Source organism: Oncorhynchus keta, chromosome 12, assembly GCF_023373465.1.
Source record: "Oncorhynchus keta strain PuntledgeMale-10-30-2019 chromosome 12, Oket_V2, whole genome shotgun sequence".
Lineage (NCBI taxonomy): Eukaryota > Metazoa > Chordata > Actinopteri > Salmoniformes > Salmonidae > Oncorhynchus > Oncorhynchus keta.
In genome coordinates this window covers 16,205,872-16,222,736 of record NC_068432.1, presented here as the reverse complement: position 1 = coordinate 16,222,736, position 16,865 = coordinate 16,205,872, and the positions used below count along the sequence as shown (strand labels likewise).

General features: G+C 40.7%; 1 protein-coding gene across 1 annotated transcript; it reads left to right on the top strand.

The window, feature by feature from the left end:
• Nucleotides 1-679: 679 nt before the first annotated feature.
• Nucleotides 680-15,201, top strand: LOC118391040 (vacuolar protein sorting-associated protein 26B-like). Its single transcript, XM_035781981.2, has 6 exons — nucleotides 680-1,339; nucleotides 4,531-4,687; nucleotides 11,271-11,435; nucleotides 11,827-12,002; nucleotides 12,284-12,426; nucleotides 12,908-15,201. The coding sequence occupies exons 1-6, from the start codon at nucleotides 1,117-1,119 to the stop codon at nucleotides 13,040-13,042; spliced, it is 999 nt and encodes a 332-aa protein (XP_035637874.1). The 5' UTR covers nucleotides 680-1,116; the 3' UTR covers nucleotides 13,043-15,201.
• The last annotated feature ends 1,664 nt before the right edge of the window (nucleotides 15,202-16,865 follow it).

Genomic DNA, 16,865 nt, shown 5'->3' with positions numbered 1-16,865 from the left:
GCATTTTCTTAAAACTGCATTGTTAGTTAAGGGATTTTAAGTAAGCATTTCACTGTAAGGTCTAGAACTGTTGTATTCGGTGCATGTGACAAATACAATTCGATTTGAGAGACCAAAGAAGTGACATTCCACTTCCTAATTTTTTCTGTTTCAAATAGTCATGTACTGGTTCATATACAGTCAACGCACTTATGAAACATTTGATCTCAATACAGTTTTATGTTCCCAAAACTAGAATATTATGTTATGTGGACTATGTTTTGTAGACTTTATCCTTTGTCAAAGTATTTAAAAACCGCGTTGTTTAGGAGTGCAAAGTTGATTGAGTTAATGCACACGTGCATTTCACAGTATGCGTTCCTAACAGAAATATGCAAATGTATGCTAGAACGGGCCAATAGGACCTCGCTCGCTCGTATTTGGCTCTGCCCATATGTTCCCATTGGAAACGACAGGCTGTGGTCTATCTTGAATTAGTTATAAAAAATCTGTGACCCAACTCTGCAGGAGCGGCGCTGCGCACTTGTTTTACGTCACCAGCGGGTTTTTTTCGCACCAGAAATGTTGGGTTGAAATCGCGCAGAATCTGACGTTGACAGCAAAGATATTGGATAAATTAAAAATGTCCCACTCAGGCCGTTTACCATTGATTCCGTTCTACTTAAGGGGTGGCTCTCTCGAAGGCAGCGGGGACTTGTCTACTAAGTGCGTTGACTGTATATGAACCAGTATATGACTATTTGAACCAGAAAAAAATGAGGTAGTGGGATGTGTCACTACTTCGGTCTCTACTGACAGCTTTGGCTGAAGCTGACATATCTATCTTGTTTCATTTATTTAGAATATCATACTTTTCTGGCACTCTTTTCTATCTGTTGAATATCTGTTTTTCTAACGCACCCTGCATTTACACGCATGCGCATTTAAAGAGGAAGCTCAACATTGGACATTGCTTCATCAACAGTTGCCCTATTTAGTTTAGGTAGTGGCATAGTACAGCACAAACTACATTTCGGAAGAAATCACTCGTTACTGTAGCAAGGATTTGAAATACAGTAACGTAGGATTGTTGTTGTACATGCAGAATCTACAAAGGCTCTGAAACAAGGTGCAGTGATGAGCTTTTTTAGTTTTGGTCAAAGTGCACAAATCGATATAGTTTTGAATGACGCTGAGACAAGAAAGAAAGCCGAACATAAGACCGAAGATGGGAAAAAGGACCAATATTTTCTGTTTTATGATGGCGATACAGTATCTGGAAAAGTCAACTTAACACTGAAGAATCCAGGGAAAAGACTCGAGCATCAAGGCATCAAAATCGAGTTTATTGGGAAAATTGGTAAGTGTGACACCCATCTTTGTTGTCACTGCCCAAATAACTAAATAAGCTACACAATTATCCATGGTGCAAAACATTAACAAGTCTCTATTAATGATATTGTAATCCTAATTAATTGCCAGGCTGATCAAATTAGCTATTTGTGTCCATTGATTGAACAGTGACGCAACACGTAGCCATGCTCATTCACTGCACTGCATGGTTAAAGCTTTGTGACCTGTGGTGGGCTATGTGATATACTGGAAGTGATCAACAGAAGACGCATTGTGCCACAGAAACTCTCCTACAGTATATTCTACCTGGTAAAAAGTGTGAGAATCATGAGGCTAATTTAACCAGTCAGAAGTTAAGATATGAAAATCATGAGACTAACTTCACCTGTCAGTTACACTTGGTCTGTATCATGTCCTTTATAGTTAGGCCTACATTGTAATAAATGTTATCAGTATCGCACAGATGGGAACAAAGAACTCTCTGGTGGTGTAATGTTTCATTAACTACTCATGGTGTGATTGTGATAACATACAGAACCTCAAGTCTTTTTGTCCACCCGACCTAGAATACCTCACAACCAAATGCCGACCCCATTACCTCCCAAGATAATCATCTTCGGTTATCGTCACAGCTGTGTATATTCCCCCTCAAGCCAAAATCACGACGGCCCTCACTGAACTTTATGCAAACCACATATGTGTCCACTTCCTCGATTCGGTCTTGTGTAGCAAAATTTTAATGTTTATTTTAAATTTTTACATTGGCTAAAAGTAGCGACTCGGAGCTAGAAAATCTTATATCATACACTGCAGTTGCGGAACAACGAGAAAGAAATTCTGCTTTTAAAGTTGATAAATTCCACTTTTGAGAAAAAGGCCCTTGGATGTTTTGGTACACTTACTGGAGAGCTCTTTGTCTACACCTGTTCAGCATCGTTCACACCCTCTTAAGCTTTAGCCCTACCCATCTCTTTAAGTATTCACATGTGAGGTCATGTGGTAAACACACCCTATATCAAATCAAATTGAAGTTTATTTGTTACATGCACAGGATACAGAAGATGTAAACAGTACAGTGAAGTAGTTACTTGCATGGTAGCAATATCAAAACCAGAAAGTGTCCAGATACAATATTTTTGTCATTATTAGAAGACGCTTACATGACACTTGTCTAAATTGATGGGTCATGTGAAGGAAATGCTATAACCACCCCCCAAGCCACATCTAGCTTAGTGAATGGGTCACTATTCTCTAGACATGTACACATGTTCATGAAATACAATAGATGGCAGTAATCACCCCCAGACACACCTGGTTAATTTGATGGGTCATGTATTAAGCCGGCCGAAGTTGAGTCTTTTGTTTAGACATGTAGCTAGCTAAACAATGGACCGGCATAATCCAACTCCTACTACTACCACCAATGCAAACATTATCATAGCTGTAGTATGAATCTGCAGGTAGCTAAAGCTAACAAATTAGATTAAATTTTAGCTAGCTAACATTAGGCTATAACTAGCAATACAAATGGGTTTCTGATTCAAATAATATTACTACACAGATCATACACGTAACATTAGCTAGTGAGCCAGCTAGCTAACAGTACGCTTTAACTTGCAATGTGAATGACATTCTGACAAAATTAGTTACTTATATCTGAAACTATAGCTAGACTCTTACCCGTATACATGGATGAATGCTTCACGTCAGACTGGAACTATTTAACTCCGTTTTGTTTGTGGCTACATCTTGTTTGGCCAGTGTTGTTTCAAGTCACTTTGGTTCACACTGACCGTGGCGTGTGCAGAAAGTAGCCCATCATTTTTTCCAACTGATCTGTCGATAACGCCTGTTAAATTCAGGGCATCAATGTTGTTGAGAAGTTGCAACTTTTGTAGTTCTCGATGGCTAATGTTATATCTTTCAAAAACGGCGAGGCAGACCAATCCAAACTCATCTCCCGGCATGTCCAGCCCATCCACTATCTCAGCCAATCATGGCTAGCGGGAAGGTTCCTGTCTTATTCCTTGGCTAAACCAACTAAACTCAGCAAAATATCCCTTTTTCAGGACCCTGTCTTTCAAAGATAATTAGTAAAAATCTTTATTGTAAAGGGTTTAAACACTGTTTCCCATGCTTGTTCAATGACCCATAAACAATTAATGAACATGCACCTGTGGAACGGTCGTTAAGACATTAACAGCTTACAAAAGGCAATTAAGGTCACAGTTACGAAAACTTAGGACACTAAAGAGACCTTTCTACTGACTCTGGAAAAACACCAAAAGAAAGATGCCCAGGGTCCCTGCTCATCTGCGTGAACCACGTGTAACAATCCGCTTGAACCACGGACCATGTGTAACATTTACACCATTTAAGCACAGGATCGAGCGACTTACAAATATTCACCTTATGACATCCAGTGGAACATCAATACCTAAATCTTTTAAGTGGAACACAGGACTGGCAAAAGTTTGTTCCACTTCACTGACTTCCTCAGTGGTAGGGAGGCGAGCAGGCCAGAGGTGGATGAACGTGGTTTTGTCTCACCTGGAGGGGTGATGGTGGTCTTGTAGCGGATTTCAACTGGAAGCCAGTGGAGAGAGCGGAGGAGCGGGGTGACGTGAGAGAACTTGGGAAGGTTGAACACCAGACGGGCTGCGGTGTTCTGGATGAGGAAATGGCACAGGCAGGGAGCCCAGCCAACAGCGAGTTGCAGTAGTCCAGACGGGAGATGACAAGTGCCTGGATTAGGACCTGCTAGGCAGGGTCGGGGATGTTGATTTGGTCAACACCTGCACAGGATCGGTACATCCGGTCATACCTGTGGAACACAGGACATCTCTTCACTGACGAGTCGTGGTTTTGTCTCACCAGGGGTGATGCTTTTACTTTTAGAGGATTTGTCTGTATTCACAGCATCATCGTGAATTTTAGATTTGTCTGTATTGTTGTGAATTGTTAGATACTACTAGATAACTTGTTAGATAATTATTTTGCTACACCTGCAATAACATCTGCTAAATATGTGTTTCTGACTAATAAAATGTACATTTTTTACACCCTTGTAAGATGCAGGAACCAGTTGTAATTTTGTTGCATTACCTTGAATCTCTCTCTATAGTACTTGTAATGCCTTTTAAAGGGATAGATTAGAAAGTAAACTGGTGATACCAACAACTATTTCTCTCTTTTCAGAGCTGTACTACGACAGGGGAAACAACTATGAGTTTGTATCTCTGGTTAAAGACTTGGCCCAACCGGGAGAGCTAACGCAGTCCCGGACATTCGACTTTGAGTTCACAAATGTGGAGAAACCATACGAGGCCTACACGGGACAGAATGTCAAATTACGGTAAGCATCTGGCAAGATTAAACAAACCATGCATTAAACATTTTCACAGCACAATAGGACTGTTACATACATTGGCGATTTTAGCATGTAAATCTTGGTAGGGCAAAAAATAATAAAAGTGGGATGCATGCCAGCAAAGCCCCAACACATCACTAAACAATACATTACTTGCGCTATAAGGGTGACAAATGGTGCCTACATACAGCAGTCTCAACATCTTACCACTGCTACACCTGGTCATCAGTGGAGCCTTGTCTGCCAGCGAAACAGTTCATCCAGCCTCATTTACTGCTTTTTAAAAAACATAGGTGATATGGCTGACTTGCCTAAACAAATGTGGTTTCTACTGACAATTGAGATGTACAAACTATAGCATAAGGGGACGACAAGCGGATAAGAGGCAATCCGTAATTTCGATTAAGACAGTAATGAGCGAGCTGGGAGAGACGTAGTCAATATAGCCATTTGTTTATCACTTTTGAAATGTACAGCGACAGAATCCAGAACATGGGTCGTTCTTAGTGTTCTCCCTGTACACCAAGTCAGAACCGTAGGATAAATAAAGTGGGCATATAAGCTCTTACAATATTCAATGATTACATTTCTCTAAAACAGGTTATAGGCTACATGTGCACCACATGTAGGTGAAATTAAGAGGGGTAAATAGACCAAATTATTAGTCTTACTACACAACATACACTTAGTACTACTCTCTTTGCTACAGTATATATATCTCCCTAGCATATTACATAATTTATGCAGCAGCATACAATACATTTTTGAACTCCCCTGTTGTGCTGTGCTCACGGGAAGTTGGCGCGGCAGTCCTTTGTGTGCAAATTTTGTCATCAAAGTCAGGAATTCTCTCTTCTCTGGATTTATGGTGCTTTCAAAACAACTGAGAACTCTTGGGGGGGGGGAACAAGGTTGAATCATGATGACATCATTGATCTTCAGGTCGTAACTCTAGAAAGAGACCGGAGTTGGATGACGGCTCAAAATATTTTCCCAGTAGGGAGCTTGTTTATTCCCGACTTCCCAGTTGTCTTGAACTCACTGAAGTCAAGTTTTCGCAGTTCCGAGTTAATTTGTTTTGAGCGTGGCACAAATCATGCTTCATTGATAGCATGGCCTAGCTTGAATGTTTATCATTTTAAACTTGGAAAAGAGCCCCTTAATCCCAGATTTGTGATCACACAGCCACTGTCTGATTCCTTCCACACCACTCATTGTTGAATTTGTGATTTCCAACTTGTTGTGTAATGTTTATGTCCAATGGCTGATTAGCACTGATACGTTTTATCTATAATTTCTATTCATATGACAAGGATTGAAAAGTAGATTGTTGACTTGATTCATGATTATTTATGCTAGCTTGCTAGCTAAGATTTTGAAAGTATGATGTTGACATGATCAGTCCAATCAAAGCTACGAGTGATTTGACGTATGTATATATCTGTGGCCAATGACCTTGAGTCTTAGATGGGCACTTCTAATGTAACTCTATGGCAGCACCCAAGGGGTTCGAATTTGAGGTCTACCCTTAGATTTGGTGGTGACGTAGTGTCCCCATGAATGACAGAACACTGAGCCAATCATGGCATAACGCTCCTTATTTTCTCCTGGCTTGCCCCACCACCACAGAAAGCAAGGCTGAAACGCCAGCATTTTGGAGCTGCCTTACTCAAGAAAACAAAGAGACCATGTTTGTATGCAGCCTTATTAACTCAATTGTTTGCAAACTGATATGTGACGTGTATTCATGCAAAATAGGCAAGTCCCCCCCCCCACACACACACACACACACTAAAAATGTGGTGTTCAAAACAGGGGGGCTGAGTTCCAAATGCGATTTCATTGTTATTTCTGTCGTATAAATTTCCTGTATTACCAAATAATGAGAGAGCAAAACACACAAGTCAGTCATATTATAAAGTCCATCTTTAATTATATGAGCTTCACCATAGCTCTGTGTCTCTCAGATCAATTCAGTGTCTATAAATTAATTCTCTGAGAGTGCTTACAAAACAGTTCTTAGTATCATTTATAGCCAAGACAAATCCCATCTCAACTCACATGACTAATAACAGATCTTAGGAACATTACACAAAGAACCTTTTACTTGAAAGAGTATCCCATAGCTAGATAGCATTAGCTATAAATTATAGTTCAGTTTGGTTTCCTAAAAGAAGTTCATATCTCGTTGTTGGTACAACAGTACCAAACCATTACCTCATTCAATGGCATATATCAATTGTCAATTCTAGATACTCCTATCTCAAATACACCTCCTCCTGGACAAGCTCACCGAGACAGTGAGCCTCTTAGGTCATATACTAGATCAAGATAAGGGCAACCTCAGAGGGGACATGTAATAGTTAGACACATTCCTATAAGAAGACAAGCCTCCATTCTGTCCTCCTCCCCTCCTGATATTCTTCATAGCATCACATGGTTTAACAGATACATTGACATATGAAGACCAGCCTGACCTCTCCCCTCTCTGGGCCCCTAGTGACTAAGCCCTAGCAGAGAAGGGATAACTGCAAACTGCCAACAGTATTATCCAAAAGAAGACATCCTAACATACAAATATCCCACAAGCATTATTATGTAAATAAAACATAACTTATTTATGAATGTTACCGAACTAATTCTGATTCAGCCACGACATTTCTATCGCCTAATAATAGTGCATTCTAGTTGTTGTCTTTGGGAACAGGTAATTGTCAATGGATTGCATGTGATTCTAGGCCATTTTGTTAAATGTACCCATTTAAAGCATCATAATGCTGATTCTGTGGTAAAAATGCCTGGGTCTGAATGGATTCACCTCCAGAGTGCCATTTTAAGAGTTTTGCATTCAACAAAACGTAATTGTTGCCTTGACAAATAGAAACAGAAGTAAGGAAGTAGAAACAGGATTAATAGAAACTGAAAATAGAGACAGACTAGACTAGAGCCTAGTCTAGAGAGTTGCCACTTTCCATGTATCCAGTACAGTGCATATCTACAGTCTCTTAACTGCTGTCTTTTAAGTGAAGTGCATATTTTTTATTTATTTGTCAGGGACCATGTACCATGGTCAATCCATTGCATCAGATTTAATTAGATGGCTCATTTTCATCTGTATTCCCTGGGCAGAAAACAATCAACATCAATACAATGCTACAATATAACACACTATTAAAATATCTATGTGGAAAAAATATACATTGCCTTCAGAAAGTATTCAAACCCCTTGACTGAATCTACAATTTCTTGTTGCAGCCTGGATTTAGTGTATTGATACACCATCCAAAGCCTAATAATAACTTCACAATGCTCAAAGGGATATTCAGCGTCTGCTTTTTTATTTTGACACGTTTATCAATCGGTGACCTTCTTTGCGAGGCATTTAAAAACCTCCTAGGTTTTTGTAGTTGAATCTGTACTTGATATTCACTACTCTATTGAGGGACCTTACAGATAATTGTATTGTGTGGGGTACAGAGCTGTGGTTGGCATTCAAAAAATCATGTTAACCATTATCCTTGAACATGGAATGAGTCCATGCAACTTATTTTTCGATATGTTAAGCACATTTTTACCCCGGAACTTATTTAGGCTTGCCATGACAAAGGGGTTGAATACTTATTGACTCAAGACATTTCAGCTTTCACTTCTTAAAATTAATTTCTAAAAAATTTCCAAACAAAATTCCACATTCACATTATTTGGTATTGTGTGTAGATCAGTGACACGATCTCAAATGAATCCATTTTAAATCCTGGCTGTAACAACAACATTTGGAAAAAGTCAAGTGGTATGAATACACCTCCCTGTAGGCTGTCTCGTCATTGTTGGTAATCAGGCCTACCACTTGTCGTCTGCAAGCTTGATGATTGAGTTCAAGGCTTGCGTGACCACTCAGTTTACATTTTTTTATTTTTTATTTCACCATTATTTAACCAGGTAGGCTAGTTGAGAACAGGTTCTCATTTGCAACTGCGACCTGGCCAAGATAAAGCATAGCAGTGTGAACAGACAACAACACAGAGTTACACATGGAGTAAACAATTAACAAGTCAATAACACAGTAGGAAAAAAAAGGAAAAAAGGGGAGTCTATATACATTGTGTGCAAAAGGCATGAGGTAGGCGAATAATTACAATTTTGCAGATTAACACTGGAGTGATAAATGATCAGATGGTCATGTGCAGGTAGAGATATTGGTGTGCAAAAGAGCAGAAAAGTAAATAAATATAAACAGTATGGGGAAGAGGTAGGTAAAATTGGGTGGGCTATTTACCAATAGACTATGTACAGCTGCAGCGATCGGTTAGCTGCTCAGATAGCAGATGTTTGAAGTTGGTGAGGGAGATAAAAGTCTCCAACTTCAACGATTTTTGCAATTCGTTCCAGTCACAGGCAGCAGAGAACTGGAACGATCAGTGAGATACACCTGCTGGAGCGCGTGCTACGTGTGGGTGTTGCCATCGTGACCAGTGAACTGAGATAAGGCGGAGCTTTACCTAGCATGGACTTGTAGATGACCTGGAGCCAGTGGGTCTGGCGACGAATATGTAGTGAGGGCCAGCCGACTAGAGCATACAGGTCGCAGTGGAGGGTGGTATAAGGTGCTTTAGTAACAAAACGGATGGCACTGTGATAAACTGCATCCAGTTTGCTGAGTAGAGTATTGGAAGCCATTTTGTAGATGACATCGCCAAAGTCGAGGATCGGTAGGATAGGCAGTTTTACTAGGGTAAGTTTGGTGGCGTGAGTGAAGGAGGCTTTGTTGCGGAATAGAAAGCCGACTCTAGATTTGATTTTAGATTGGAGATGTTTGATATGAGTCTGGAAGGAGCGTTTGCAGTCTAGGCAGACACCTAGGTACTTACAGATGTCCACATATTCTAGGTCGGAACCATCCAGGGTGGTGATGCTAGTCGGGCGTGCGGGTGCAGGCAGGGAACGGTTGAGAAGCATGCATTTGGTTTTACTAGCGTTTAAGAGCAGTTGGAGGCCACGGAAGGAGTGTTGTATGGCATTGAAGCTCATTTGGAGGTTAGATGGCACAGTGTCCAAGGACGGGACGGAAGTATACAGAATGGTGTCGTCTGCGTAGAGGTGGATCAGGGAATCGCCCGCAGCAAGAGCAACATCATTGGTATATACAGAGAAAAGAGTCGGCCCAGTAATGGGTGAATAGGGAGTACACGAGGGGGCTGAGCAACCACCCTTGTGGGGCCCCTGTGTTGAGGATCAGCGGGATGGTTTTGTTTCCTATCTACACCCCCCGCCAGGATATCCAGGACCCAGTTGTACAGGAAGGGGTACGGACCCAGGGTCCCGAGCTTAATGATGAGCTTGGAGGGTACTATGGTTTTGAGGACTGAGCTATAGTCAATGAACAGCATTCTTACATCGGAATTCCTCTTGTCCAGATGGGATAGGGCAGTGCGATTGCATCGTCTGTAGATCTATTGGGGTGGCATGCAAATTGAAGTGGGTCTAGGGTGTCCGGTAAGGTAGAGGGCGTATGATCCTCAGCTAGCCTCTCAAAGCACTTCATGGTGACAGAAATGAGTGCAACAGGGCGATAGTCATTTAGTTCAGTTACCTTTGGGTACAGGAACAATTGTGGACATATTGAAGCAAGTGGGGACAGCAGACTGGGATAGGGAGAGATTGAATATGTCCGTAAACACTCCAGCCAGCTGATCTGCGCATGCTCTGAGGATGTGGCTAGGGATGCCGTCTGGGCTGGCAGCCTTACGAGGGTTAACACGCTTAAATGTCTACTCGGCCACAGACAATGAGAGCCAGTCCTTGGGAGCGGGCCGCATCTGTGGCACTGAGTTATTCTCAAATGTACAATGTGCAGGGATACTTCAGTATTTGAGGTAGATATGTAGGTGGGGATTAGGAAAAAGTGACTGATGGCAGAATAAATAAGTGTGAACAGGGCTGAAAAGTGACTGGCAGCAGGAATATATACATACCTATGGTAATATACTAGTGTAAACAGGAGTAATAGTGACGTAGCAGGATAATTAAATGGGTACTAATGGTATTTGCAATGAATGAACAGCAGCATAGTGGAAGTAATAAATCAAATCATTTTAGCAGCAGGGTAGTTGTGAAGGGGAGCAGTAGTTGTTAGCTATGTAACAGTCTTATGGCCATGGGATGAAAGCTGTTTTTAAAGGGATCCTTCGGGATTCAATGACTTCCAGTCACTGAGCTTATGCTAATTAGCATTGGCTCGTGAAGCTATCTCTTGACTTCCTTCATACTGGACACAGAGACATAAAAATGGTATCCACGAGTTCATATGACTCTAGGAATGCAGATAAAGGGCCTTATTGCCAAAATCCTGATGTATCCCTTTAAGAGTCTGTTGGTCTTTGCCTTGATATTACTGTATATGCATCATGGCTCAAACTTCACTTGATTTCTACTATGTCTCGCCAACTATTTGTGTTCTTTATGGAGAGAATGTGACTCCTATCAGCATTATTGGACACCTTCTGAATTGTTTTTTGTGCATCCTGTATTATTACCCAATTTTTTTCTTTCTTTTAAAAAAATATTGCAGCTACTTTCTGCGGGTAACTGTAAGCCGGAGACTGAACGACATCAGTAAAGAAATGGACATTGTTGTGCACACGCTCAGTATGTTCCCAGAACTCAACTCGTCTATCAAGATGGAAGTGGGAATCGAAGACTGCCTGCACATCGAGTTTGAGTACAACAAGTCTAAGTATGACTCTATTACCATGGTTTATCATATACATTGATTGGAAGGCTTGCGATATTCCTGTTTTTGAATGGCGGGCGAGATAGCAGAGCTTTAGTGAAATCTCAGTCTCCCTGGTTGATCTTCCCTAAACTCCCATGATAAGAAATCATATGATTTGTGAGGGAAAAACCACCTGAACATAATAGAACATTTTGAAGTAGCTTTTGTCGCAATTCTATAAGAACACTGACCGGTTTGATGGGAGTGAAACAATGTCGTAGTTCTTGTTATTATGACCACTTCTTTCAGCACTGTTTATTAGCGTTTGATTGAAGTGACTAGTTAAAACAAAACCAGTTTGGGTTTCAGTCTGTCCTTGTCCATAGACCGTAGAACTGTCATTTTAATGCAGGTACCACCTAAAAGATGTCATCGTGGGGAAGATTTACTTCCTGTTGGTACGGATCAAGATCAGACACATGGAGATTAATATCATCAAGCGAGAGACGACTGGCACGGGCACAAACGTGTACCATGAGAACGACACCATAGCCAAGTACGAGATTATGGATGGAGCACCAGTGAGAGGTCAGTGGCATTGACAACCAGTGGAGGCTGGTAGAAGGGGAAATCGGAGGGCGGGCTCATTGTAATGGCTGGAATGTAACTATGTTTTGATAATTTTCCATTCACTTCCATCCAGCCATTACAATGGCCCCCGTCCTCTGATTTCCCCTTCTACCAACCTGCACAGTTGACAAGCCCAGTGTGTAAATCCAGCCATGGGATGTGGACAGAAAGCGTCTAAACAACGTTTTTGTTTTTTACAGTGAACTATCACTTTAATAATATGGGTTTGTCTCTTTCAGGGGAGTCCATCCCTATTCGACTTTTTCTGGCTGGCTATGAGATCACTCCTACGATGAGGGACATCAACAAGACGTACTCTGTGCGGTACTACCTCAATCTGGTGCTCATAGACGAGGAGGAGAGGCGTTACTTCAAACAGCAGGTACATGCAGACACACGGTAGAGACAGTACAAACACTAGATCTGTGGTAGAGACAGAATGGAAGATGGGTTGGTGTTGGTACATAATGCTCTACACAGTTGTTCTATTTGGTCTGATTGGTGTCTAATTTGTGGTACATCTCAATAGTCAAGGTCGGCACATTGCTCATTTCAACTCTGCATGGGTGCTGTGTAAGAGTAAGGCTGTAACAATACATTGATTTTGTATAATGGATGTAACGAAAGGAAACTAAATAGAGGTCCTATCATACCTGTATCACACCATGCTGCATCGTAACATGAGGTGTACACCACTATATATTAGTTGGTTGTGTGTTACCTGGAATGTGTTGATTAGCGCAACAGAAAAGTAATATTGAACATTCTTACTGGACAAGTTCAGGTAGTCTCTCCCTGTTTCCTTCTTTTTTTGTCCATTTGGTGCCTCATTAACACTACCCTGTTTTGTTGCCTTGTTCTAGGAGATCACTCTGTGGAGGAGGGGGGACGTAGTGAGGAAGAGCATGTCCCTCCAAGCGGCCATCGCCTCACAGCGCTTCGAGTACTCGTCCAGTGACGAGAAAGCCCTAGCTCATGCCCAGGATAAGGAACAGTAGCTAAGCCCCAGAATAGCCTACAATCCATCGCTTCGAAAAGGTGTGTGTGTGAGCACTATGTGTACATGTCTGTGAATCTACGACTGTGAGAAAGAATACATGTGTGTGTGCTCGTCAGGTCATCTATGACAGAGTATGTGTGATGTCCAAAATTATGTGAACAGCAGCCATTTTAGGCATAACCTCGCCCCTTTCAACTTTGCCATTTCATCAACAACACTGATGATGTTACTTTCTCCAACAACTGCAGCTGAAAAGATGTCACTATAATTCAATGTTTGAAGAAATAAGGCGTTCTCATGGTATGTTTTATGAACTTTTAGCCAGGTTTTTCTGCTGTACTGATTATTGTAATGTCTTTTTTCTGTCCTTTTGAATTAGTGATGTGTCTTAAACCAAACCAAACAGCTGCTGTTGAGAAACCTTTTAGGCATCTCTTAATGAGTACGTGTCTTTGGCAGTTGGACTCAATGGACATGCAAGTCCTCTTAAGGCCTGGTTACACCTTGCATTAACATGTGGGCGTCATCCAATCAAGATGATCAGATCACTATCTGATCAAGGTTTGTGGTGTACACACATGGTATTAAGATTTGTCTCTTAGTTAGTGCAAGGTATAAACGTGACTTTAAAATCAGAATGCGAAATGTCATGCGACTTTAGATGCACACCAGCTTAGGGAAAATGACTTTTGAATTGTCAAACAAATTATTTGTATAAAACATTGCATTCCATTCTATCATCAAAAATAACACTACATTCCAAACTTTGTCATTATCAGTAGATGCAAACATGTATATTTTGTTCATGTATTTGATATTTTATCAGCATTATACATGTTCTGGGTTTGTCTAGATGACTTATGTCCATTGACAATGGGCGAGTTAGTTTTGCATGGCCCAGTGTGGTACACTAATGGTTTCTCGGAACTGATGGCTTCTACGGTTGCGTTAGGATAGTTAGTAGTAGGTTAGGATAATTAACGTTACAGGTTAGCGGCAGGTAGCCTAGTGGCTAAGAATGTTGGCACTGGAACTGAAAGGTCGGTGGTTTGAATCCCCGAGCGACTAGGTGAAACATCTGCCGACGTGCCCTTGAGCAAGGCACTTAACTCTAATTGCCTTAATAAAATGTGAAATGTTAGGACAGTTAGGTTAAGGTTAGGCTGAGCAAAAATGCGCTACTCCATCTAACCATAGAAACCATCAGTATCACCACACCGGTTCCCCTGGTAGGCAGAGTTTTCTCATTTTAGACCATTCCATTGGTCCTGATGAAATCACTACCCACTCAAAACAAACTCCCCCCACTGCTACTGCTGTTAATACAAGTGTGGCAGATTTTGGTGTAACCTTTCCAACTTATGAACTGAATATATGATCAATTTAATACCTTTCTTTTTTATTTGAACAAGATCTACAGTTTTCTGTCTGTAATTGGTTTGAAAAGTACCTAGAAAACATTACCAACACCGGTTACATTTTTTCCTTATGGTTAATTGCCAAATGGTTCTAGTTCAATTCTAGAAGCTTATTCACAGCTTATTTTTCTTGTCATCTCCAACCATTTTATACCAGGTACATGACTTCCGGTGTAAATGCACTGAAGTCCTCATAACGTGTGCCGGGCACTGTCATATTGACTGGAAATAATATGAAGAAACAAAGAATATGTTAGTCTTTTGGAATGGTGTTTTGTATTATGCTCTAACTAGACTTCAGGCTAGATTCAATCAGATTCACGCTAGCCGACTCCCTCATAGCTGTTGTTTTTAAGGTGTCGGAGGTAGAACTGGGTTAGAGCTGTCAAATCCACAAGGGTCTCCCAGGATTATACCTATCGTGGACATTGCCATTGGCTGCACATACTCGCATTAGTATAAATCCCATGCAGCCGTACATTCTTATTCTGAACTTCTAGCGTGAGTAGGGTGGGTGTGGTTTCGTGACGATGAACACACGAGCAGTTGGTCACCAACTGACATATTGCTTAAATAAAAACAAAGATCTGCCTTGTGTGTACTGGTTAACGGTGAAGTGAGGTAATCTAGGCCTTCGTGAATGTTTACAGCCCTTTTTGGGCACCTGATAAATGGACTGAAACTGTATTGTCCATAGACGTGTGGGTTCATTAAATCCTATGGGCTGGGCTACAGTGTCTTTACAAGTTTCATGTATTATAATTATTACTGCTGTTTCTCAATGCGGAATTTATTTGTAGCTCGACTTACTTGATAGTCTCCCTGAGTCTGAAGGTTAACACTATGGGTTCGTCCCAAGTGGCACGCTATTCCCTATGTATTGCACTATTGACCAGGGCCCATAGGACAGTTACCTATATAGAGATGCATTTGGGACACATCCATATGACTCTGTAAACATGTTTTAAAGGGGCACTTCTCTACTTTTTATCAGCATACTGTGTTCTGGTTAAAAAGTGGTGAAGTGTCCCTTTAACCTTCCATGACCTGGCTTGTCGCTTTTGGTGTAAAACGCCCATCAGAGGATATTGCAAAGTATCACTGTGTGTCATTTGAGAGATGAACACTTTGCAATAGGTTCAATTTCCGAATTTTCTTTATCAATGCTAAACAAAGGTTCTTAAACATATAGAGAATGGTGGATTTAATTCAAAATTACTCAAGACATGTACATAGATAAAACAAATATATTAACAAAGTCATCTTACCAACCTTTTTTTAAAGCTACAATCTGCAATTGGAAAACTGCAAAATCCATCCTGCCACTTATTTTGGTATACAGCCAAGGAATGGGACAATATAACCCCACCTGAATGCATAGACAGTGCTCCAGATGCAAGGACTGACAGTTTTGAAGCTATAAATTGTTTGCTTACAATGCCATTGTTTACAAACAATTGAATACAAGTGCATAGGTTGTATTCTTCAAGAATCAATGCCTTCAGAAAGTGTTCACACCCCTTGACTTTCTCTGCATTTTGTTGTTACAGCCTGATTTTTAAATTGATTAAATTGAGATGTTTTGGTCACTGGCCTGCACACAATACCCCTTTAATGTCAAAGTGGAATTATGTTTTTGGAAAAATGTACAAATTTAAATGAAAATCTGAAATGTCTTGAGCCTCTGAGTATTCAACCCCTTTGTTATGGCAAGCCTAAATAAGTTCCTGGAGGAAACATTTGCTTAACAAGTCACAATATGCTGCATGGACTCACTCACTCACTGTGTGCAATAATAAACAGTCATTCAAAAATGTGAATATCTCATCTCTATACCCCACACATACAATTATCTGGAAGACCTCTCAGTCGAGCAGTGAATTAAAACATTTTAAAAGCAGACATTGCATATCACTTTGAGTATGGTGAAGTTATTAATTACACTTTGGATGGTGTATCAATAGACTCAGTCACTATAAAGATACAGGTGTCCTTCCTAACTCAGTTGACGGAGAGGAATGAAACCGCTCAGGAAGTTCACCTTGAGGCCAATGGTGACTTCAAAACAGAGTTTAATGGCTGTGATAGGAGGATGGGTGAACTATTGTAGTTACTCCACAAAACTAACTTAATTGACCTGTACAGAATAAGAATATTCCAAAACATGCGTCTTGTCTTGTTTGCAACAAGGCACTAAAGTAATACTGAAAAAATGGGGCAAAGCAATTCACTTCACTGAATACAAAGTTTAATGTTTGGGGCAAATCCAATACAACACATTACCGAGTACCACTTAATATTTTCAAGCATGGTGGTGGATGCATCATGTTATCGTTAAGGACTGGGGAGTTTTTCAGGATAAAGAAAAAAAACAGAATGGAGTTAAGCCCAGCAAAATACTAG

Excerpts from the sequence above, each read along its gene's own strand:
- LOC118391040 (XM_035781981.2), top strand. The coding sequence starts at position 1,117 with ATGAGCTTTTTTAGTTTTGGTCAAAGTGCACAAATCGATATAGTTTTG. Across the intron at positions 1,340-4,530 it reads CGAGTTTATTGGGAAAATTG|AGCTGTACTACGACAGGGGA; the intron begins GTAAGTGTGACA and ends CTCTCTTTTCAG. Across the intron at positions 4,688-11,270 it reads GGACAGAATGTCAAATTACG|CTACTTTCTGCGGGTAACTG; the intron begins GTAAGCATCTGG and ends AAAATATTGCAG.